The sequence below is a fragment of the Echeneis naucrates genome, chromosome 3 (assembly GCF_900963305.1).
Source record: "Echeneis naucrates chromosome 3, fEcheNa1.1, whole genome shotgun sequence".
In the NCBI taxonomy this organism is placed as follows: Eukaryota; Metazoa; Chordata; class Actinopteri; order Carangiformes; family Echeneidae; genus Echeneis; species Echeneis naucrates.
The window spans coordinates 4,354,910-4,381,138 of NC_042513.1; the positions used below are offsets into that span (position 1 = coordinate 4,354,910).

The window sequence follows — 26,229 nt, forward strand, 5'->3', positions numbered from 1 at the left end:
AAGAAAAGAAGACACATTAGGAAAAAGAAACTATTCCGCACATCGAGATATCAAATGATATAGATTTCAGAGGTCTTTTTTGCATGAATTTAATTTTCCTGTCACAGAAGACTGATACTTACTCTTGTGAGGATCCTGGCTGACCAGTGGATATCATACCCTGCCATAACTAGAATTAGATGTATAAATAGACAACAAAGAATAAACAACATCCAATTGTGAGCAGCTGTGAGCGACAAGATCAAAATGGCTTTTAGCTCGATGTTCAGTGGACATAGTTATCTTTACTACCACTCCTTTTGATCATGTGCTTATCTGATAGGGGCAGACAAGTATGGTGTGTAATGTGATTTGGCCCGGCCGTTGGTGTGTTTGGCCCCAGTGGCTACCCTGGGTGAAGCTGGACTGGATGGATCAAAAGTGGTGCCGATGAGGCTCTTACCCCTGAACCAGGAAAGGCTGGACGTGGGATGCCTGGCAGGCCGAGCTTGTTGTGAATAGCCGTGGCAGAGACGATCTGAGCCGAGGACATGGAAGCCATGCTCTGTAGGGCTTTGTCCTTCACGGCTTGGTCCTTAAACAGTCACAAAAGGCTTAGCACTCACGCAGAAATGGGAGGTGGGTATGTTGCAGAAGTAGCAACAACACACTGAAAGCATTGCTGAACTTTCTCACAACAATAAACAGCATGCAGGTTAAAAGAGGATTCATCTGTATTGCTATTTAAGTGCAGGTTGTTTTGTTTGGTTTTTGTTTTTTTAAAGGAATTACCACTGCATTCTACTATACAATGGTTAGCAAAGGTATGCACTTAAAAGAGTCTGCTTATTGACTAATCTGTCACTAAAATACTTTTAAAAAGAAGAAGAAAAAAAAACCCCTCATTCAGCATACTTCTATCAAGGATGCATTTGTCTGCATGTCAAAACACATCCAAGCATTGCAAAGAATTTCCCTGAACTGAAAGACGTAAAGAACGCTTGTTTACAGCTCTTTCAACGCTCTTAACACAGATAGCGTGTGTCCTTTATTCCTTTCATAATTTCAAATGGCCATGCTTAATAAACAGAATAGTATTTTATGGAAAGCCACCAGAGAAGCACTACACATTCTGTTTTGCTTAGGAAATAGTTCTTTAATGTGCATTAAAGAAGTTTGAAGTTACACTGAGCACACACCAAACACAAGCAAATCCATGCAGACTCACTGGTGGCAGAGGCTAAAGGTAAGCATGCTGGCAACAGTTGCTGGTGGAGCAGAATCAAGCTACAGTGTGATAAATGTGTAGCAATACGATGACACAAAGAGACACACAAAAAAAAAAAAAAAACTGGGAAAACACTGGGCATCAGCTGTTGTGTCGCTATGGAATGAACACAAATGCAAAACTAGCAGCAGAAGGTCAGAGCACAATCTAATAAAGCACAAACAGAAAATGGGTACTTACCATGCTCGTGACCTAAATGCAAACAAATAGGGTTTGATTGTAAATTTGTACATTTAAGTAAGTCAACATTTTTAAACCCTTACAAGTATGATGGATGAAAAAGTCTCAATGTTACGGCTCCAATTGCCAGTAAAAAAAAATCTACTTAAATTTGAGAGTGCCCGGCTTTCTTCACACAGAACAGCAATCACAGATGTGTAATGAATACTTCATCCCAAAAGATTATGAAATTTGTATTTACAAATTATCCTTGGTCTCTGTGGTGAATGTCTTGCTCTCTATAATTTTCACAATCTGATCAACAATCTTCATTCAAGAAAAAAAAAACAAAAAACAACAGAACAGTAACATAATGACTGTAATTTCAACAAAACGCCATAGACAAGACCAGAAACAGCAGGTTTCCACTGATGCCCCCTCAAATGAAAGGCACACTTGTACTTCTCTTGCTACTGAACTCTAATTTGCTTTAAATGAGAAAAGACAGGGATTCATACAAAAGCTGTCTGTTTTTCTTTAGACTGCTGCCTGTGCCGTGAAAGACCAGGCATTCATGTGGCTGAGCTGCCTGTCTCACTGTCTGCCACACACACACACACACACACAAAAACAGATTAATGAGGGGGCATTAATTCATGTTGAATACAGGAGTGTAAAAGTCAAAACGTAGAGTAAGCTCCCAAAATAAAATAAAGTTAAATAAAAAGGGACATGGGTGGAGAGTTCTTTTATAAACAAGAATTACTTTGTAAAATACCTGATATCACAAGCCAATAATATTCACGATTACTTCCATCACGATGCTTCAAGTTTAATATGCCATTCTTAAGTTTTCAGTATCGATGGACTGGGAGAGGAAAAGACAATGGCAGCCATGGCATTGACAAAGTGTTATCAACAGATAGAGGGGAGAACAAGAAAGGGCAGCAGAGAGGGCTTTTCAGAAACAGCCAGCTTCACAGCCATTCTCCACTCTGAATGTGCACGACTGAGCCTTTGACAGAGGGAAAAAGTTGGGTTGCATTATCAAAGAATGCAGAGGTATAATCACCTCTTGATATTTTGTTAACATATACCACCCTTTATGAACTCTTTGGAAGAGATGTAAGCAGACCATTTTCCACTGACCTCCTATTCCCAGTCACACACCAACAACCAATGCCAGCATGCTTCCCAACATTTGCATATTAATTATATTATAGTTTTACTACATTTTTATAAATCTGGAGAAGAAAAGTTTTGAGCGTGCCCCATAAATTAATCTCAGCAATATATTTGCTCCTTTGTTTGACCATTACTGGTACATACAACAAGTGATTATTGACAAGTAAATACAGGACAGAAATTAAAAAGAACTATTATCTCATCACCCCCAGCAGGACACTGACCGGTTTTTGAGGCCATGCTAGGATCAATCTGTCCATGACTTTGTACACACTGAGATGGCTCGATAAATTTTCATTGGGTTGCCTTGAAATCTTGTATAAACATTCATGAGCTCCACAGGAAGAATCCAATTGACTGGAGTGATCCCCTGACTTTTAATTCTAGTTGCTACCATGAGGGTGCCATTTAGGGTTTTCAGGGAAATTTCTTAGCGACTGGACAGATTGCCATGAGTTTTTGTCCACATATTCATATCACCCTCAGAGTGAATTGTAATTATTTGGCGGTCATCTTGCTTTTCATGTACTGCCATTGTCAGGTCAGGACATGTCAGTGTCCTGTTGTGAACTCGGAGCTGTATTTAATTGCCCTCTCACAGTGTTGCTAGCATGGCTGAACTCCTGTTTAAAAAACTGTATATTGGTCACGATTCTATAAAAAAAAAAAAAAAAGGCAACATACAATTGGAAGCAATGATGACTAAAATCTTTTCTTTTCTTTTATATATTAGTGACTGAGAAAAATTTAACATATTAATTACTAGTACAACTACATTTGTTATTTAAAATAAAGAGAAAAGGCCTTCATTGAAGAGTGAATATAGATAAAACCAAGTTGACAGAACAGGAAAGTGATAGCATCTAAGTATGGGTCAGAAAAGGAGTGAAAATATAAAGGGGGTTAGAAATTCTAAAACAGATTACAATCAGTACTTAGAGAAAATCAGAGCAGCAGGCATTCACTCTGTCACCACAGGAAACAGGAAGTTAAGACGCACAGCAACCAAGAAGCCCAAAAGCAGAAAAGCGCATACCTTTAGCTTGGAATGAAACTCACGAGATTTCCTTCTGGCAAGAACCTGAATGTGACTAGACACCTGCGGGGTCGGGGAGGGGAGGAAAACAAAGGAAGAGCCTGTAACCATGGCAATGAAAAGCCCCCTACAACCGGGCAAAGCCAGACGTACCTTAATGGCAGCTTGGATTTCACGAACTTTCTTTCTTGCTAAGACCTGTATGTGACTAGACACCTCCATTAAAAAGAGAAAAGGGAAAATAAAAAAACAAGAAAAACCAAAGAAGTACAAAGTAGATTATGCATATATAGAGATTATAACTTGTAAAAAAGAATCCACTGGATGAGGATAAGGTGCATAACACCTTATCTTGTTTGTGTCCAAATCACAAAACAAGCTAACAGCCAACCAAGTGTTATGCTGTGTGTTGTCGTCACTTAAGTGAACTGATTAAGGCGGATTCAGGCTCCTTTCGCACACATTAACAGCACACAGATGTGATCTGTTGTGTGCTGAATCAGAATTGGCTAGTCAAGTATTCTTTCGGGAGCTGGATGAGGCGTTTCACCAGCCGCGTTTACCTCCAACATTCACGCAGTACACAATTATTTGATTTCCTCAGATGTAACAATGAGCAGACCAAGTAACAATCTGACAGATAAGTCATGTGTATTGATCTTAGGTTTGGATTTACATTCTCCTTTGGCATTGTTTACACAAATCACAGCAAAGCTAAGTCAGCCAAATAAATAAATAAATAAATAATTTTCTTGGTGTTCAAGGTGTTATATATAATGATATAAAATGGACAGAAAATTAATCAGCAACTATTTATCTACAACTATTTCACTCTTTTTCTAAGCAAAAATGCTCAAGATTCTTTGGTTCCAGCTTCTCCGATGTGGAATTTGAGGACTTTTTTATTTTAAATTCACCATCTTTAAGCCTTGAACTGCTCACCAGGGGAAAAAAAAAAAAAAAAAAAAACAAAGTTTAAAGACATCACCTTGGATCGTAGGCAACAGCCATTTTCCACTATTTTCAGGCATTTAATAGACAAAACAATCAAACGATTCATTTTCCATTTTAAATATACCAATGGTTTTTTTGACTGATTGTTTGGAAAAAAGAATTTCAACCATAGTTTGTATACCATAGTTGTATTTTCAAACTAAAATAACAAAATCAAAAGTTTCAGGGTTTATGATCATAGTAGATTCAGAAACCCAGTACAATATTTGAGAAGCAGAAATTGGTGAATTTCTAAGAAATTAGCTTAAAATTTAAATAGTTATTCATCAAAGTGCCTACACGTTGAATTCACCAAATCAGTTTGAGCGAATGCAAATAACTTAAATAATAATAAATACACAGAGATAAGGCATTAAAATGAACTCTCTCATTCTAGCTCTGCGTTGAGCAGAAGAGTCATGAGACAGAAACCACACAGCGTTTCTGGCCCAGACTGATCAATTCACACACAGCGATCGAATGCCACTGACCAACACTGGCTTGTTTATCACTGTCATTCATGTCAGTGTTCATACAGGAAATCTACAGTTTAGAGGCAAAATCAGTCAATGGCATTGATAATTTAAACAGCAGTATAATAATTACCATACATATATACATACAAAGAGCCCTGATTTCAATTTTATATGACATTTTACTTACATTACAGCCCAGATTAATAGATTCATCACAATTTGATTCAGAGTCTGTCTCCAGTTCAAACGTTGTGTTGGAGAAGGCAGGATGCACTCTCCAACACCGACTACAGCAAACAGACTTCGATCACAGCTGTTACCAATTTATTAGGGCTTCAGTCTTCCTATTAATAAAGACTAATACTCTCAGTACAGGCTGATGTAGAGGAGTCACTACTCTTTTTTCTTTCTTTTCTTTTTTTTTTAAATATAAACAGAAATCCCCAGATATCTGTTCAGGCAACTCCACAGTGACAGGAGACTTTTCAGCCTCAGACGTTCCCTCAAGACTATTGCTGTCTAGTTTTGTTTCTCTATTTTCCAGGCTGCGCATATTCTGATTTGACAGCCCCCTCTCACTTGTGGACCAGAGCGTCCTCTTCTCTCATCTTACCTGCTTACGAGTCCTCGTCTTCCCAGTCCGAAGCTTGATGTATCTTGCTATCAGCTCATTTCGACCTGTGTGAACAAGAAAATTAAATGTGAAGTGAAATGTGTTGAATGTCAAGAAAGGGACAAAATATGTCTTAAAACATTTTCCAGGTGAAAAGTGAAAATTAGAAACTTTACGGAGAAACCACATCATGAGGTTAACTGGTTAGTGTGCTCCAAACTGTATGATTCTTCAGTATTAACATGTAGTCACTGTCTGGCTCTGTAGTAATGTGGTTCCTTTCTCTTATTGAAGCTCAGTGATAATAAAGTTCGAAACTAAGTGTTTTTTACACCTTTTAAAACTAATGTCAATTAACACCTTTGAACTTTTGAGAAAGAAAGTGTGAATAAAATGTAAAGCTGCATAACCAGTGTGTAGCTTCCCAACTTTGGGTCTGTATACTGCCAAAACAAAAAGGTATGTACATCTTTGAAATGAACCAGAATCAATTTTCCTCGGAAAACACCATGTGGCATTAGCATGAAAAAAGAAAGAAAGGAAAAAAGAAAAAAAAAAAACTGGCAGCAGCCGCACAGCCTTTCAAATTAATCTAATTCAATCTCATTCTCTTCAAAGTCTGAGGCTTTGAAAGGAAACAGACCTAGCTGTTCATACTATTACAGAAATATGAATATATTGGGTTTAAAACAGTGCTGCTCTGACTAAATTATAATTAAAGCAAAGCTTTGTAGAGATCTCCTATTGACAACGGCTCCAAAAATTCTTCTGCCCTCAGCTCTGCCCTTTTTGCTGTAGCAATGCACATGACCCCTGCTTAGCCCTTTCATATGGTAATAACATGCCCCCAACCAAAACTATTACACAAATTATAGGTAAGGAGGCACTCTAATTATGTGACCAGCTGTAGCAAACCAATGCCATGGATCTGCTCCATTCCTTAATGAAATGTACCAAATCCTCAATATAATATTTTTATTTATTTTTTTTTTTTGCATTCACTTCAATATCAATTAAAGCTCTTACTTTTATTATGACACAATAGGACCACAACGCATCGCACATGTGCTAATGAGCTGTAGCTCAGGTAATGAGAACGAAAGGAATTTCCCATCTATGGTAGGGCATCAGTGATCACAGAATGGGAGAGAGCACAAAGATAAAGCTCAGAGACATAAAAGAGAAGAAAACATAAGACACTTTGGATCCATAGACCAGAGAATGGTACTAGATGCCTTTCTGTCTCTTGCCTGTATAGCAGAAAACAAGCAGTTAGTATGAAGCATTATCTGTTGAAGCACCAGCTGTCTTATGTACCGCATTAAGTACGTCAGGTATAGCAGCTTCAAATGCAGTCTTAAAAGTCTGCAACGTCTATCTAGTATGGAGACAGGTAATGACTGGTGACTTCAACGGTCAGTTGTTTGGCCACATAACACATGACCAATTTTAGAACAAAGACCACATTTTCTTGTCTAAGAAGACTTCAAATGTCTTCTTTTGTCACGCCAGAAGTCAAAGCCCCAAATTTTGTTAATTAACAAAAGACACTTTTGCTTTCATCCACATCTCCAAAGAGAGATCGTTTTCTACTGTTGCCTCTTTTATTCCTGAACAAATGAATCGGGTAAAAATTTTCAGATTTTAACACAAGCAATAGAGTAAAAGGTCATATTTTAGTATTGATTAAAATCCAGAGTTTAAATAAAAATACAATGTATGCACTTGCCAGAACATGAGCTCTGACACCTGAAGCACCTGGCTGCCTGCTACACCTAAACCTTTTGTTGTACCACTAGGGGGAGTGGAGAGAGAGGGGAGGGGTTTGACATCAAGTTGGCGTTTATTGAAGGGTTGCCCCCAGAAGCTGTTTTCACAGTGACCATTTAAGGGAGGTCAGCCTCAGTGTTCCCAGTCATCTGACCCAACAGGACAAATAAACAACATCTAGGGATTTGCAGTACAGCCTATGCAGTGCTCATGCAGTGTAAACTTAACCAGATGCAGGGCCTACACAATTTTCAATAATTCACACACTGTGGAAACATAACATGACAATACAGGCATTCATGCAAACTCCTGATTCGTAGATCAAAGCACACAAATGGCCAGCTGAAAGCTTGCTTACTGTTGAATAATTCATTCCTTTCACCAGGCTGGAAAAAGCTCATTGGGTCCTGGCTGGCCTGCATTCTTTTTTGTGTTGCTTGTGTTTGTATCGTAGAACAATTGCCTTAGAAAGGTGACTGTAAACATTCAGGACTAAAAATGCTTTGTATATCACTTTGCTTCTCTCACCTGAAACTCAAGATGCTAAATTTTTCCACAACTCTTCTTCTACATTAACTTCCAGAAATAATATGTCATAGACATTTTGCATACTGATTTTTTCATTTGCAGTGCTAATTTTGATTTATCATCACAGTTTGAGTTTAATTAAATCTTTATCTTCAATCTTCTCTTCAAAATTAATAATCAACTGATAACTGTTTTGCTTTAACAGTTTTATTCTCAGTTTCTCTACATTTATATATTTATTATTAATTATTTATTAATTATTTATTTACTGCAATTCCCCAGCCTGGGATAAAATAAAGTATATCTATCTTTCTATCTTATGTTTGGTACAGTGTTTGACAGTGTTTCTTATATTCATTCCACATGCTGGGAGCTCACATGGATTGATGAAATCTTATGCACCCATCACTCCAGTAAAGATTCTTCTTGGATTCTACAGAACTATTAGTACATGTGAAATGTTCTTCAAGGAAATAGCCTGGGGAAAAGCTGACAAAATTAACTCTTCATGTAGTGGTCCTGTCACTCAAAGCAGCAGGAAAAGGCTTAAATGTTTAGTGTGACCCCTGAGCAGATATGTGCTGCTTAGCAGCTGGAGGAGCCCTCCACCTGGCCAGAGTGAACTCTCCTCTGAATCTCAATGAGTTTGGATGATCTGCGACATATGAATGGCACTCCAGCAGCAGCCCCACAAAGAGACGGTGGCTCAGCTTTCTCTAGACAGTCCCCAAGCAGCTGATTCCTCATTCAGTCAGAAATCCAATTTGGCCCTTAGCATCCTTTCTCCAAGGAACCTGGGAAAGGCTCCCACTGTTGTGAATAACAATGTAGTGTATTGTCAAAGTCCACTGTGGACCAACCTCTAAGATACCACACCCAAAAATAAGTTCCCATAACCTGCCACAGGGCCTGCAGTGTCTAAATCAGCATGTGACAACCGAAACAACTGGAACAGCACTTAGCAGAGACTTTTGCATGGATTATTTAACTCTTCTTCCTTTCATTTTGCCTCTGCTGCTTTGTAAATATTCAAATATAAAACTCCAGTAGAGGTGTGAATGAAAATTACATTCTTTCACAGCTTGGGTGATTGTGGTTTTCTTGATTAACAGATAAATTATTTGGTTTAATATCTGTCAAAAAAAAAACAAAAAAAAAAAACACTCACTTGCTCATTCATCTTCTCCGACTTATCTGTTTCTGGGTCATGGGAGTTGCTGGAGCCAATCCCAGCTCACTCTGGGTGAGGGCGGGGTCACCCTGGACAGGTCACCAGGCCATCACAGGGCCAACACACAGAGACAGACAGAGACCAACAACCACTCACACTCAATTTAGAGTCACCAGTTAACCTAAACATGATGTCTTTGGACGGTGGGAGGAAACCCACATATACATTGGGAGAACATGCTAACCTGACCTTCTGATTTTGGGGCAACAGTGCTAACCACTGTGCTGCCATGCTGCTTGGTGGTGATGACAAAAATGAAAAAAATCTTAAAGCCCAAGCTTTCACTCTGAGATAAGACAAATCTTAATGTTATAGAAGCTGGAATTGGGGAAAAGATGGTTCAACCTGATGGCTGAAAACTCAAAAATAAGGAAAAGCTGCAAGCTGTTAAATCAGGAGAAGCTGAAACCATCAAATATTTGGTACTTATGGTTTAAAATAAATTTCTCAAAATAGCTGCTGATAAATTTCCTGTAAATGTTTCAGACATTTATGGGATTGGGTCATAATGAATGCAACCATTCAAAACACAATGATGTCTATTCTGCTTTACTATGAAATGTCGACAAAACTAGAAATATTGTGCAATCGTCCTCTCTGCAGATAAAGGTGTGATCCAGTGTAGTTTGTTGGAAAATACATTTATGCCCTCGAATTCTGGAACAAGTGCATTAGTCAGTTCAAGTGTAAGAGCTATTAGAGACACTGAAGGTTTTCTTGCCAAACCTTTTTTTTTCCCATAAGTGAGCCCCCCCCGTCACCCTGTTGATGTTAGGAGCCTCCCAATAGAATTTGATTCTCTAAAGAAGAAAAGGGAAGCCAGTGATGCAATTTACTCTAAACTACATATCTTATGTTAAGATTCCAGTGAGGTTCTCCGATTTGAGAAACTGGTGTATTCAAACATTATACAATTAATTACACCTTCTATGATTGTTGCACATTAGTATAAATGTTCATTGTAAAACAGAAGCCTGAAGTTTACTCAATATAGCACTAAATATGATAATGATTTAAATAAGAACTAAGAAATATTTTGGAAAAGTTTCTTGGCAGCTTAATGTGCTAAAAGAGGGAGAAAATAATTTTTGCAACAATCTGATCAAAATTTAAAAAAGAACATCCAGCTTTAATCGTACTACTAAAAGTAACACCACAGTGAGTCATTACAACAGATTTCCAAAATCAATGTTGTATAAAATAGAAGTGAATCACCAGGGAAATCTGTAATGCATATAGATATTACATGGATTGTTTTTTTTTTTCTTTTTTACACAATGAATGTACAGAGGTAATACTGAGTGAAGCAGAGCTGAATCTCCTGGCATGCAAACGCATGCTCATCATTATATTCAACATCAAAACCTTAATGGAAATGCATGGCATAAACAAAGTATAATTATATAATGGCATATCAAATGCTCTAACTGGCCTCCTTGTGTGCTTTGAGCTACAAGAACAATACTTTACTGCACTGCTCTGTTGCATTTTGTTTTTTTGTTGGGTTTTTTTTTTTTCTCCTTTTCCTCTTTTTAAAGCAACCATTTCCTGTAACAGCACTTTTTTCTAAACGCAGGCAGAACCACAGTCACATCTGGCCCAGCACTCTTCCATGAGACAATGCTGGATCTGGCCAAGAATCAGTCGGCAGATTGCCTACATGTGTGTGGCTCCTACCACACGTCTCTCTCTGGGCAGGGCCTGACAGAACTGAGAGCACACATTTGACTGTGCCCAACCCATTAGCACAGATTTCTAACTAACCCTTCATTCATATCTTTGTTTTTAAGGGAAGCATTACCATTGGATTGAACTATCTTACAAGAGGTTTTAGCACAATAGGCTGGACATCATTAATTGTGGAGTCTTTTTTTCAAGCAAAAACCTAAAAGTGATACAATCAAAAACATGTGTTTGCAGGCCTGCCTGAATGTAGTGTGGTGTTTTGTAGCAAGCTAGCACTATGGCCCGAGCTTTCTTGTCATCTATGATAGATGACTCAGAGGTCTCAGGCAGATATTTGCATGACAATAGAGTAAACCAACAATATGAAGGCATTCATCCCAGGTTTTGGGAATTGCAGGCAGGGGCAGGAAGCCTTTTACTCATTATATCAATGGGAATCCACTGCTTGCCAGGTGGAGAAGCTGGTACTTGTGACTTGAAAGAAAATTGACAGCGGCCGTTTTGGAAGGAAAACACTGTGATCAGTTCAGTGTTACAGTAGCTCTGGCTGATTCACCAAAGACGAACCTGGAAAACCAGGTTGCCAGTAAACAAATTATTTCACAAGAATAAATAGTGCACAGCTGCTGCAGTGAGAAGACAACAATGGCTTATTTAAGTTTAAAACAATTGCAACTCAATAAAAAAAGGGCTGCCTGCAGGTGCTTCCCAAGGAAAGTGCAGCACCACAACATTTACAAACCTGCTCTCTCTGTCAAGGCTGCAGAGTACTGCAACGCCTTCAGCAGTGAACTCTCTTGTGAAAGTCAGAAGACAATATCTGCTGATTGCAAAATCCGACTCCAGTCCAAATGCTGATTGTTAAAAGTGCTTTAACTTCCTGTATTGTTGAGTGCTCATACTAGAAGTGTTGGTCCATATGAAGGAATTTAAGGCCAGTGGCTGTGTGCATGATGCCATGATCATCACAAACACAAAAACTATTCTAAGACATAAAAGAAATTCGTCCTCCTCTTTCGCACTTCAACACACGCATACCATCCCAATGCATGTCGACAAAAACAGAAAAGCTCACAACCATATAATTTCTCATTACACTGTCATTTTTTGTGTTTGATTCAGCGCATGCAAGCAAGTTAACTATACACCCATGAGTACAGCAGTTTGTTGTTTTATGGTGTACTGTGGTGTAGTTCTAACATATGCCTAGTTTTAACGTGTTGTTCCAAACTTGTTGGAGTTGCACTTTTTAAGATTCAGTGGTTCTCACCAATTTACACACAGTCGTCTTGTTCCATAAAATTATCACTGGAGCTCTGAGTTCGTATGAACATATGTCATCCTCCCACATCCACAGGAAAACTCGCTACTCAGTCCTCATTTAGACAAGAAAAATAGGGACATAAAACCAAGAAAGGCTGCTATTAAGAGCAGTTCATTTATTTCAAAGCTTAAGAATTTCTGAGCTGAAGCCAAGTCAGTGAACAGAAATACTGAGACCTTGTTCTGTCCTACTTTACTTTCTTTGATAATACGCAATATTGAAAACTGCCATTGCGCCATACAGATCAGATATTTTCATCTGCTGCACTTTTTCGTCACACTACATGTCATAATTTTCAGGATTATCGTGATAATCGTGATATAACCACTGCACCACCATGCAGGAACCATCACAGCTTTTTAGAAATTAATTGATGTTGTTAAGCATCAAAATTAAGCTCTCTATATAACGTAGTGTGTAACTGTAATTAACAGCTCTTTAAAAATCCATTTTTTCTCTGGACACCAAAAGAAATCAATACTTAACTTCAAATGACCTTATTGAGCTAGATAAAAGGCTTTATCGCAGGGGCTGGGTCAGGAGTGGTTGAGCTAATGTGGAGTTGAACAGTGGGGGATTAAAGGTGAGGTATTCTCTCAAAATCTTACAAGACATCACAAAGCAGCAGGTCACTAACCTGAGCCTTCCTGGAGACACTGAGAGGATTACAGCAGCCAACCTCTGCTGAACTGTGCCTGTATTCAGACGGGGCTGAGGAGGCAAAGACAGCCTCTTTATCACTCAGCAGGTCCAGCCCATTCTATTTCCTTGTTCCCCACACTACCTCTCTCGAACAAGGCCACAGCCGAAACCTGTTAGTCCCAACTCTGTGCAATATACTCACAGGGGACCAATTTGCACAGCCAGTCCTTGTCTGAATCACTCTATCAATTAGGAGCCACTGTGTTTATCATCACATACATTATTGTAGAGGCTGGCCTGTTCATTGTGTTTAGGTGTGCCTCTCAGGAGAGTGAAACAGATGAAATAAATGACCAGGGAGTGAAGCCACAGTTGAACAGACTGTTGGACTAATCTGAAAGGACGACTGTAATTACGAGTCTCCTGAGGAACTGACTGTGTGGCAAGTCCAATGTGTGAACATGGCGCTAAAAGTCAGGAAGGTGCACTACCCCCCTTCTCCACAACAAAGTAAGAGACTGAGACTCAAATCAATATTTTCAATCTCTCAGGATCAATTCAGCATCTGAGCACAAAGGAAGACATCTTAGCTGTGACCAATGTGATACCGAATCCAAGTTCTGCAAGAGAGGCAAGGTCCTAAATAGTTAACAGAAACATCACAGACGGTCAGAGCATGAAAAACATGCACTTACTATTAGATTACAAGGACAAATATAAGAGCAGTCATTACATAGCGTATTAAGGTCAGACCATAACACAGCATTCAGCATGATCGTTCTACGGATATGACAATCCTCTTCCTTTGATACCAGGGTTGCTGTTCATTGTTGAGAGACCATTCTCAGGTCCACACAGAACATAAAAAAAAAAGATGACAGTCTGTTAATGCTAGAGTGCGTTCCCTGTTCTGGTGATAGAATAACACTGGCATTCAGATTCCATTCATATGATGTAATCAGCATGAAACTGATGACTTTTCCTGAAGAGACGGTGAAAAGTGACACTGCATCTTTAAGAAGCCTGGAGTCTCACTGTGTTTTAGTCAAACAAAGGCAGCCAATTGAGAACATGCAACCTGAAACCAGAAGCCTGGCTCAGAGGGCCTCACACAGTACTCAGAGCATGGACACACCCCATGTGCTCCTGATTCAGGCAGGCAGGGAACCATGGCCTGCCACCCATTCAGTGCAAACATGTCCACACAGTATGAAAATCACAAACTGACTCAAACAGAGCAGCTTGTCCAGCCTCTAGAAATAAAAGCACTACCAATTTGATTTAAATAAATAGTTCAAATCAAATCAAAATTCCTATCACTGAAACATAAACACAGCGTTGAGCAACATTTTTAAAGTGATACTTATAGACTGTGGAAGGATTACACACCCTTGCCATTATGTGCTGTATTAAATCAATAACCTTGTCATTTTCTGGTATTCCTGTGTAAATTTTGTTCATTTTATAATGAATATATGCGTGCAAAGCAAATTGCAGAATCTCTGCCTCACAAAGGCCGCTCTTTCGTGATAAAATTTTCTCTAAGTAACATCTTTTCACAGTCTGGACAGCATCTGCGGAAGCTTTGAGCCCGTCCATCACCACAGTTCATGCTAAGCAGCTCTGTGAGGCATGAACTCTCAACAACTCTGGGAACCGTGGGCAGGGGACTGGAATCTAACACACGCTAGAACATACTACAATTGGTCACCACAACATGGACATGAGTTAGAGCTGAAACCTGCCCCTTGAACAGACTACCATGAAATAATATGCACTTTGAAATCGATTCTGCTGCCCGGCAACAGAGGAGCTCTAAATGTAGTCCCATTTTGGGGTTCTGTCTCATTAAATGCTCATTCTCAGACCCACAGAAACAGACGTGGATGATGAGCAAAAAAATATGTAGGAATCGAATGACGCAAAATAAGTGACATTTAAATTAACTTTGCCTGTGTTGGCTACATATGCTCTTCTGGGCATATTAGATCCATGACAGTGGGAAACAACAGGTACCAGAAAGACTATCAGGAATATCTGAGTTTCTGTAAGCAGACATGATAGAATCAGATTAAAACATATATCATTGTATTGATACAATGAATACATAAACTCTTTGTTTTCCTGTTTTGGCCATGTTTGGGGAAAGAGTCACAAAACCAGGGTTAGGGTTAGGGTTAGGGAAAAGAATTTGTACCCATTGACCCATTCACATCAACCATTGCTACGTGTTGGATCGGAAAGAAGTATAAGCCATCTCCATAGCAACCCAAGATTAACAAATAACCAGTCTTTCACTGTCATTTTGTGTTAAGACTCACTGTCTCTGAATCTTAACACAAAATGACCCTTTCCTCCCCTTATCATACCTGCATCAATACTATTTCCACTTTCAACAGTGACTCCTTACGAGATAGACATAACATAATTGGACTTTTTTTACTACCATGTGTGAAAACATGGTAGCCTTACACTGACAATGACAAGGGAACAAAGGAAGGATTATTCTGGAGGTGTGTGATGCCTCTCCTGCAATGAAGTTCCTTACACTCCATTCTGAGTGAATGCAGGTGACTTGGGGAGCCTGAGCTGATCCCAGAATTCCTCATTATCTGCCCAGTAGGGAGGATCAGATCCAAGCATGCTCGGCCCGGTGAAACGAGACCCAGAGGAGCACAGTGCTGGGCCATCGGGGGCAAGCCATGTCTGCTCATTATATCTAACTCATCCTTGACATCTCTGCAAACCAAGTGCCACTTAGTTCCCACAGGAGGGGTCTGGATCACTGACGAGATGGAGCAAACAGCAGATTGATAACAGGAAAAGCTTTACATCAAAAATCATGTGTAGGCGGAGGCATAATGTGCAACATTATGTCTGCAACAGGAATTAGCAGATTATAACAATTTGTTGATTCTATATATATATTCATGTAATGTGTAAAAAGTAATAGTATGATTACAGCTACTCCTTTAATTATTATAGCAGATTATGTGACAATGGAATACAAAGTACCTGAAAGAATATCATGAAAGTAAAAATGATCACCACAATCTCTAGACTCTAAAAACACGGGCATCAAATACAAGTTTACTCAGCAAAAACCACAAACTCCTTATGGGTGTGGTGTAGCCAACAGGTAGATTAAGAATTTGCATTTTTTTGTCAGTAGATAGAATAAAAAATGTTGTTTTATATTTTTTTGAACAGTAAGCAAGAAAAAAAAGTCACCAATGTCTTTTAGCTTGTGGGGAAATTGCAAATACATAACCCAATGAATAAACATACAATTTTGAGTGAAGCGTGTTGTTTCATTTATCAACTCTATTTCTGGGATAAATGAATGCAGCCAAGCACAGCAGGTGAATTATACAAGTGCAGAATCTCGGCCTTTGGCTAGGGGCCAGCACTCTCCATTTCCCTTTACTTTTCAAAATATTCTCCTAAGTAAACTCTGGGGCCAAGGCAAATGCTGCGTGATGCAGTAAATGCAGATGTTATGTCTTCCATTGCAGTCACAATTAGCCTCGGTGAATGGGAACAGTGCCAACTAATACTGGTCTCAGCAAACCCACAACACTTCAGGTAAATACCACAATAAGCTAAGAAGCAGAAATTAGAAATTGTTTTGAACTGCAACACTGTTGCTATAGAGACCGTTGCTAATTAACTGCACTCTACCCCGGGATAACAAAGGGCCTAAGGGCACTCAGGGCGGCTCCTCTTGTGATGAGCTCTGTGTATGGAACACTATGCCATCCCTTTCCTTCTAAATGTCCACATGTCTAGTGCTAAAATGATGTGTGTTTATACTATGTAACTGGACAGTCATTAGGCCTTTTGAAATCCATTGTTGCGTCCCCGGGCTAGCTTTGTATTTGGTAGTTACTGTATTCTAATGATGATGAGGTCAATCAATTCAAATAAAGCTTAGAAGCTTTTTTTTCCCTGTAAGAGAGACCCATGGTACCTTCCTGGCATTTGGGGGATTGTCACAGTTCATGGCATGATTGAATTGGCACACGGGTGCAGCAACAGTTGGAGGGCTGAACAACAAGCACTGTCCCCAGAAAATAATACCAGACCAAAACTCCAAACTCTCATAAGTTAAGCAAGGGGACTGCATCAACAATTCTTCTTTTGAACTCACCAAAAATAAATAAATAAATAATGAAAAAGGTCACAGAATAACTGAACAAAAGAAGAAAAAAATTACAATTGATGTAGTATCTTACAGCTCTGATTTAGTCAAACTAGACAGTCAGGCAAAGGATTCTGCTACTGGTGCGAGAACGTGTAACCAGATACAGAGCACATCTGGCAGGATGAACGTCTATTCAACCCTACAGTTGTCTTCTCAGCAGATTTTAAGGAGGATTTAACACCACAGAGACAAACTCTTTCTCAGGCTTTGTTTTCGGGGGTTTTGAACCTCTCTTAACTAACAATCTTTTATTTACTCTGTAACATACATCATTTTATCATTTTCCTGAGACAGTTCTCAGTGGGTTATCTTTTGTCTCAGTTTACAATTGTTCCTATCTGTTTGGTTAATTTGGTTTTGAGATTACTATCTACATTTAAAGAGCCTTTCCACCATGTTGAGAATGTTCACTGAGCACTGCTCATTTATACCTCGAGAAAAACTTAATTGTCATGCTTTAATCAACAGCAGAGGGACAGCTTCTCTGCCAGTGTCTCACTGTATAAGGACAGGGGAATTGGAGAAAAATACAGTGGGGAGTGTCCTGTATTCTGAGCCCACATCTTTGTAGTGGCAGATGAGGGGTTGCACTGAAACTCCTAGAATTTACATTTTGTTTGGCAGGAGGGGTCACATGACAGCTGCAAGCGATTGCTCTGGGGGGCTTTCTGCTTTCACTTGACACTGACAGGCTATGAGACGGTCCAACACCACAGAGAGAAAATATTCACTCTTTCCATGACATCACCCAGCCAGGAATGGGGGGGAAGCGGAGGGAGGAGAGAGGGCACAGCTGGTGGCAGCAGCAGTACCATCTGCTACTGACTAATAGTTCATGCTTTACTTATAAACTTGCACTTCTGTGAACCGGAGTGGTGGCTGTATAACCACCATCACAGAACATGTCACAAATAAATCTGAAACAGTCCTATAATGTCCCATTGCTCAGCACAACCATGAATTGATTCATTTTCTTCTTTTGTAAGATGTAACCTTTTACTTTCTTGCCACATTTTAAATAAGGAGATTGATTCCATATTTTCTCAAGGCAAAGAAATGATAATGCAAAACCCAATGTGGTTGTTTTTACACTTTATCCTTTTTGGACAAATCGAATACACAGGGTACGTATTTAACAGGGTAATTAGTGTGCTTTAGATGTGTTGGTAGAGAGATTTTGTTATCTTTGGACGCAGTGTGGTCAGTTGCTTCCCCGATTGCAGTCTGAATGCTAAGCCAAATTAAATGTCTGCTGGCATCAGCTTCATATTTAAGGACACAGATGAGACTGACATCAATATTTTTGATCTAGTGCTTAGCAAGAAAACAACTATTTCCCTAAACATCTAACTATTCCTTGAGGCTTGTTAAATCCTGTCCTAGTAGGAAATTACGCAGCACAGATAACACTAGGATTAAAATTTACACATTCACTTACCATACATCTTTCCCTCATCAGAAAGGATGATCTTCCTGCGTCCACAAGGAGGATAGATAGCCAGGGCCTCTTGGAAGCTCTGTTCAATGTCAGGGCTCCACACCCCCTCAGCATCATTGTCTACAGGCTTGTCTGCCGAGTCGCTCATCCTCTCCAGGTCCTCGGCAGGGCTCTCGCTGCCGCTCCAGCTGCTGGGATCAATCTTGGCGGTTGGGCTCTCCAAGCTGAAGCCTGGAGCAGACTAGGGAGAGACCTGGAATTCCCAAATAAACAGACAAAACCAAGATGTCATTCTCCACCACAGAACAGCACTGTGAGACATCTGCTTCTTAAAAAAAAAAACAAAAAAACAAACAAACAAAAAAATAAAACACACACACAACACAATCCACAGTATTGTGAACACAATACAGAACAAAAGCAGTCCCACTAACTTCAGTCCCATCACAGGATGCTGTTGATTTCATTTAAAATTGATATAATGGGTTTAAACAATAGAGATGTTTCTTCTCTATGAACTTGAGGCACGAGGCAGGGTAAAAAAATAAAATAAAAATGGGAGACTACATAAATGCTTTCCCATAAATTGAAAGAAAAAGTCGAGCTCTATTCTATAGTTTTGACTTGACTTTTGATGAGGGAGATGCACTCCATGCCTGAAAATGATGGAAGACCATTGAGCAATCACAAGTTGGTGGGTTTTATCCAAGTTTTGTTTTGCTTGTTCTTTTATTACTTTACCCAGGTGCATCATTAGACACTCCCTCATTACAGCAGTGCTAGTGCGCCCCTTGAGCAAAGGCACTCGATCAGCAGTGTAAATATACGTGTAACTCTGATTGAGAGGCAAACTTCAGCAAAGTGATGCAGAAGTAGAAAAAAAAAAGAAGCATTGCGGTATGCGGTCAGCATCACTGGTCATCCCACATTCGTCACCATCTACCAACTAGTATACCGTCATGCATATTCTGGGAAATGAGAGGTTCATGAATGAGCAAATGTGACTAATCCTGTCCGTGCATTTTACTGGCTATCAGTGAAGCATGTACATGCAAAATGAGATTCAGCAGTGTTGGAGTCAATATACACTGTGTGTCCATCATGAATGGAAAACATTCTGTATAAACTGCCATTAGCAGCCACAGAGTCTAATCTAGGACTTCAGAAGACTTTATTAACATTGTTAAATTGCATAAAAAGTAGCATCAGAATATGCTCTGTGTGGAGCAAGGATAGTAAAAACTTAGCTAATTTATCTTGTAAAGATGAGGAGTGTACTATGGTACAAGGATTAAGCCGTGGTTACAAACCAAATAAAAACTACTTCAAAAGTGTTGCCGTATGAAAACAAACAAGTCTCAAAGAAAGAAAAAAAAAACCCAAACTGTACATATATAATGTACACATGAAAAGCTACCAATTATTTAAACTAAATGTTTTGGAAAACCTGTTCTAAGGCAAAAAACAAAAGAACAGAGGCATGAGATCAGGCAACAATGACATATCTTCCGGTTACGCAAGGCGACAGGTTCACGAGTCAGTGAAGTTCCTATTGCTTTATTCATTTATTTTTTGGGGGCGTTCAGTGCAACTGTCTATATTGTTAACAGCTCTTGTTTCACTTAGGCTGAGCGACCTGAAACATCATGCAAAACTTTGATTGTTAGCTCCCATAACATGGAAGAGTATGAGTGTAAATTCGGCTGTGAGGCATGTCAAATATTTATGTGCGTACAGGAGTACAGTGGCCAAACATGCACAGTGTACAGAATGATGGAGGCCTCCAGCTTTTAGGGTTGTTTTGTTGATCACAAGCCTACAGTGACAGACTTTTTACTTATCAGGCAGGACCAAACAGAGATTAAGAAATACATTTCAGGATTTCAACTTCGAAACAGCTACTGCATTAACCCTTAGCTGGGTGTTTAAAATGTTTTGATGCTTTACTTCCTTAGCAGAAAAATCTGTTTCTTTCCCTTTCTTTCTCTCTACACTTTCCAGACAACTGCTTCCTCCCAGAGCAAGATCCTATTCAAGCAGCACAAGCTGTCAGGAAGTGGGAATAGTAGCATATGTTTCTTCCAGAATGTCAGTTCATGAGGGGAAAAGGGGGGATGGGAGCAAGCTGTTGGGGAAAAAAAAATAGTCCCAGAGAGCAGAGTGAGCTTTTACTGAATTCTGTTTTTGTGTGCCGACTGCTGACGCTGCAGAACTAACTCACAAACTGATGAGGGAGGGGGAAAAAAATCCCCTTTTCAACCACTAAAAGGCTAGGACTCTTTCTAGATGTGCTCCTCTTATCCCAACCAAATGATGAACTGAGCTGGTACTCACTTCCAACTTCCATTTTCACAGGAAAATTAGATTCTGATGAAAATCTTTGTTTCTCATCATCTCTCAACAGTGAACTATGAATTTAGGTTGGAATTTGTATTCTTTTGCATGAACATCTTTCTCAAAAGGTTTTCTTTCAGGTTTATGAATTTGAACAATTTTTCATCTTATGAAACCTCATGAAAAATATAAACTTTCTGTGAATTACTAAGTTTCCTCTTGAATGAGCGCCCTATTCTTTATTCTATTGTTATGGTATATACAAGTTGTTAAAGTGATCCGTAAAGTAATCCTATGTGACTTTGTGTTGCTGTCCATTGCAGGAGATCGATTCTCCCTTTGCTGCAGGAGCTTTATTCCATGTCACTAGAAAGTTATTACTTAAACAGTGACATGCAGTTATTGTAAACCTCAAATGTATTCACTTTTAACTGAAAGTAAGTCAAACATATAACATTGCTTCAAGGTCAAACACCTACTGAAAAAACAAAGAAGGATTTAAAATCTTAAGACTAATATAATGTATTCCGGTGTGAAACTGTAAAACTCAAAGACCGCTTAAGATCAGAGAATATTCCTCCAATCACTCTGCAGATGATCAGTACTTCTCCTCTAAAGATATTACTCCAAAAATCAGATTTCTCCTGAAGGCTATTTCTTCAACGTGATATCAAATGTGTCATCAGGATGCTGACCCTTATCTGAGCAAACCTGAGTCATTCTGTCTTTCTATTAACATCACATAACTTAACACCCACTGACATTTTGGTCAAGATCCACCCAGCTCACTCATTTGGGGCTGATACAAAGGCTTCATATGCCAAAAAAAAACAGATATCCTGCACCATTTTCAGAAATCTTCGACAAAGAAGAAAAACTTATTTTTATTTATTTATTTTTCAACCAAAACTAGGCCTTGTTAATCATAGAGCCAAAAAACTCAAAGTTTGCTTATGGTGCAGTTAGTTTTCCCGATATTTAAAATGTTGCTGTTATTTATTTATTTTTAAATCTGTCATCTGAGTATGTGTTCGATAAATTTCTTGGCTATTTAGTTAGAAATTAATTAGAAATAATGCTAGCACCAAACTGAAAGCCTTGATTCAACTTCAGCTACAAATAGCAGATGTTTGGCAAATGTGCAGATTTATATATACATTAATAAAACATGGATGCTGACTGAGCAAATTTAACGTTGATGAATCATTTATTGAATGATTTCACCATTATTCCAAAAATGTTTAAATTATTAGCAACATGATATAAATTTCCCTATCAGCTCATATTATTGACAACTAACAGCTTATGCCTTTAATAACGAGTGATACATTGTATGTATATGTATGCAACTTTTGATTAGTGGTGTGTGTATATGTGTATATATATATATATATATAAAAACTGATAACGATAACACTGTCAATATTGTTTCATCGTGCCACAAAATCTGCATTACTGGCTTGCCCTTATACAAACACTGAAACAATGCAAGATAAAACTCATCCCCACCCTCTATAGACAGGTTTCTTAGTAACCTCTGACATCAACTGGATGCTTTTACCATGTGCTACAGAAAACAGTCTCTTAGTGCCTTCAAATCTACAGACCAAAGTCTGTCATTGAATAGAAGGTATGAATGTCACCCATAGAGACACTTGTGGTTTACAGATAATTGCATACTTCTGTCTTTGCAGGGTGCACACCATAGAAATGGTCTTATTTGTGAGATGCAGGGTAAAGATGGCCCGCATTGCAATCAGTGAATGCGGTAGCTAAGCAGAGTAGTAGTTGTGACATGGCATTATGGGAAATTACACTTACATTACATAAACCACTCACCAAGTTGGAAGCCAGCTCCTTAAATTAAGAGAACCCATTTCACCCATCAGACAGACCCAAGTAATGAAATAGCAGATGAGAGGTCTCAGATGTAATTTTCCATGTGGAGTTCTTTTGTGCAGTTATCTCAAAGGGTGCAATAATGATTCTTTGGATGACTTTTGTGCACCCCATAATGGCCTATAGTAGTTAAGGCCACAGTGTGTAAAACTATAATTGCCATGTGATTTCAAAAGTCTTTCTTTGAGACATATCCAGGCCTTAGGGTAATTAGAACTGCAATGTCAAAAGTATTTCATTTTGAGCAACGCGCAACCAACTATCAACATTTACAATGACGGACGTTTCTGAAATTCCATTTAGTTTCTATCATTAAAACAAATTCATTACATCAGGAAAAGCATGTTTATGGAATGGTGTGTCACAGCAGGCATTTGAAGACCTTGAGATCCCAAGAACCCACAAAATAAATCAACCTCAAATCTATAGAGATACTCTTTGGAGTTTATTTGGAAAGCTTAACCACTCAAGGTAAAATTGAGGCGTACCTCTACAGTTTGCATTTTTTTTTATTAAAATCATCAGGCGCATGAGTCCCAGCATTTAATTAAAAAGTAAAATCATTCTTACATATATCAAACCTGCGATTCCGTTTAAGAAAGAAAAAGGGGGAAAGAAGAAAGAAACATTTACATTGCCACATTTCCTGACAGATTTTGGCATGTCACTAAACTATGCAACCATTTCTGGCCTTAAATGAATGCTTCTGTATTCCCCACAAATGCATCTGCAGCTTTGGACACAATAAAAAATAAATAAATAAAAGAGGTTTTCAATACCTATTTCTTGAGGTCCACTGGAGAAGCTAGCCAGTTTACTTATGCTGTTTCTTTTATTGGCGGAGGCCTAGTGTTTATTTCATGCCTCTTTGAACTGGCATGCTAAGGTGCCATGAATCTGTCTGATATCATCCCACTCAAATCCAAGACCTGGATCCTACCACCCAGCAACCATCAGGCAACTGTGGGATCAATCTTTGTTTGCCAGAGAATGGGATTGATTTACAGGTTCTGTCAAAGCAGCCCTTTCTACCTGCCTCAGACTGAGAAACAGGTAGCAACAACATGACCCAGAAAACATCAGATATGTCGGCAGCCGAGAAAAGAGGCATGGCTAAAGGTCTTCCACTCCGAACAACAGAGGGAAAATTGACTGTAATTTCAGAGACAAAAATCTCTCCCTCTGAGGATACATCACCGTCCTGCCAGTAATACCAAAATACCCCCCCAAAAATACAATTTATCATTAAAAACATGAAATGTAATGAAAGCCCAGGGGATATTTGCCTATCAAAAAATTTGCAGTGCATTCCAGACAGCATACACCCATGTTACCGCAGTGTGGAGTGTGAGCGGAACACATAAAGCTCAGGAAATTAAAGCTGTAAATAAGGGTCCGTCAGATAAAGGATCTCCTGACAGTTATGAGAGCAGAGCAGGCCGAGGGCTGGCCACTGGCTCAATCAGGACGCGTGCGGATGGGCATGAAAAAACAAATCACAGTGATGAGCATGAAGACACCATTTGCATTTGGCTCTGCCAGCTCACTCCTACTTCCATATCCTTTCTTCTCCTTTTCTGGCCATTATTTGTTCCACTACATACCTCTTTCGTTCTTGCGTAATTATTCTTTTCCTCCCCTTTCTTTTCTCCCTTGGCAACTACTTCATATCACATTGGACTCACCTGCAAGCTCTGCTTTATTGCTGTCAATCTTCAGAGTTTCAAGTTTTAAGTTTCAAATGACTTGGATATTTTTCTGGTTTGACACTTCAAGTCAGTTATGCTTCCTTTATTAAAGCTAACCTTTATTATTTATTTTTTTTTGTCACCGAATACACTTGAGTGGCATGAGAGGCATTGAGAGACATGATCACAAGAACACATGCAGAACTAAACCTACATTAAATTAAATTAAACTAATTCAATTCAATTTTATATGCAATATATATATGAAGAGGTAGACTCTCCATGCAGAAGCAAAACATACAGCTGAAAGGAATCAGAGATCCCTATAGTTTAGGGAAATTGGAACTTTTGGGGGCATTTGGTGAGTAATGCCAAGTAAAGATCCAAGGCCAATACTTTTGGTACAACACTAAGCACAAAATTATTTAGTTAGACGCAACACTAACACCACACAAAGAAGTCCAGTTCTCAGTATACATCCATAAAAAAATTATTTAGTCCATATTTTCTTTAACATTTGTCCATAAGGATTCAATAAATGACTACTTTGAAAGTCAGTAACCATAATGCAGAAAAACACAGAAAGTACACGGCACAAGCCAATCAAAATTATTCTTAGTTTAATGCACGTTTTGTCTGGCCCTGCAATGGACTGGCAACCTGTCCAGGGTGACCCTGCCCTCGCCCAACGTGAGCTGGGATTGGCTCCAGTAGCCATCGCAACACGGAAACAGATAAGCAGTAGACGATTAATGAATAAATGTTTTGTCTGAAAGCTCAACAGCATTCCATAGTTTTTGTTTACTTCATACAGAGTGGCTACAGTTAATTCTTTAATCAACTGGTCACTTGGCAGAAAAGCCACAAATCTGCGGCTTCCTGTAGTCTTCTATGAGTTTATACTGATTATGTTTGTTATTTGGGCAAAATAAGACATTACAACATCACCTGGAATCAAAAACGTAATAGGTATATTCCTTGAAAATAATAGTTACTTGCATCTTTTACCCCATGCCACTTAAAATGAAAAAGCAAAAGATGGGAATGGGATTGTAAACCAACAAGACTCTTTGTTGAAAAGATTTACTATTTTGGTCTATTCAACCGAATAAAAAGAAAAAATTACAACCAAAACGTTTGCACAATTGAGACCTAGTTAAGCACAGTGATAATGACAGCGTCACTCGGCTCAAATAGTGTTTTCCATAACAAAAAATTATAATAATAATCATTTGATCCACTTGTCAGCACACTCAAACAGATTCTTAAGTTAAGTAGCAATATTCCCACCAATTTGACTGACACAAAGAAAACTGAAGGCCCCAGCGGCAAAACCTCAACTACTGGGGAATTCAATTCTAACCCACAGTGACAGAGAACAGAACCACGTGAAGCAGAAATAATTAAAAACCTATTGTACTTTTTGTAGTCAGCTAAATTTTATTTTTTCCCTGTGAATGTTTATCCTTTGTATACCTTTCTTGGGAAAAAATACATTATTTCTGCCATTTTAAGTTTGTTTTGTACGCTGCAATTTTTTCAACTTAAGTGAAAAGACATTAAGCATCAAGCCCAGTGGACCAAACAGTTCTCTAATTGTGTTCCAACACAGATAGTGTGCACATCCTGTACATTAATGTTGGGAACTTACCCTCCGGTCTATATGTGCCTCCACTAAATTCAGGGCACCTTCAGGGTAGAGAGAGCCTGCTTGATCTGTGTCGACAATGATAACAACACAATGACCATTGATGAA

General features: G+C 38.9%; 1 protein-coding gene across 7 annotated transcripts in view; it reads right to left on the reverse strand.

The window, feature by feature from the left end:
• tead1b (TEA domain family member 1b) overlaps window positions 1–26,229 on the reverse strand; it is a 40,039-nt gene that overhangs the window by 9,322 nt on the left and 4,488 nt on the right. For 2 of the 7 annotated variants that reach the window (XM_029497722.1, XM_029497723.1), the window contains 6 exons: window positions 18,553–18,805; window positions 5,730–5,794; window positions 3,648–3,863; window positions 1,448–1,459; window positions 443–574; window positions 123–169 (listed from right to left, as the gene is read on the reverse strand). In XM_029497722.1, coding sequence (XP_029353582.1) covers window positions 123–169; window positions 443–574; window positions 1,448–1,459; window positions 3,648–3,863; window positions 5,730–5,794; window positions 18,553–18,700 — 620 coding nt within the window. In that variant the 5' untranslated portion in view covers window positions 18,701–18,805. The remainder of the gene's footprint in view (window positions 1–122; window positions 170–442; window positions 575–1,447; window positions 1,460–3,647; window positions 3,864–5,729; window positions 5,795–18,552; window positions 18,806–26,229) is intronic. The other 5 variants (XM_029497725.1, XM_029497726.1, XM_029497727.1 and 2 more) reach the window with 5 other exon arrangements.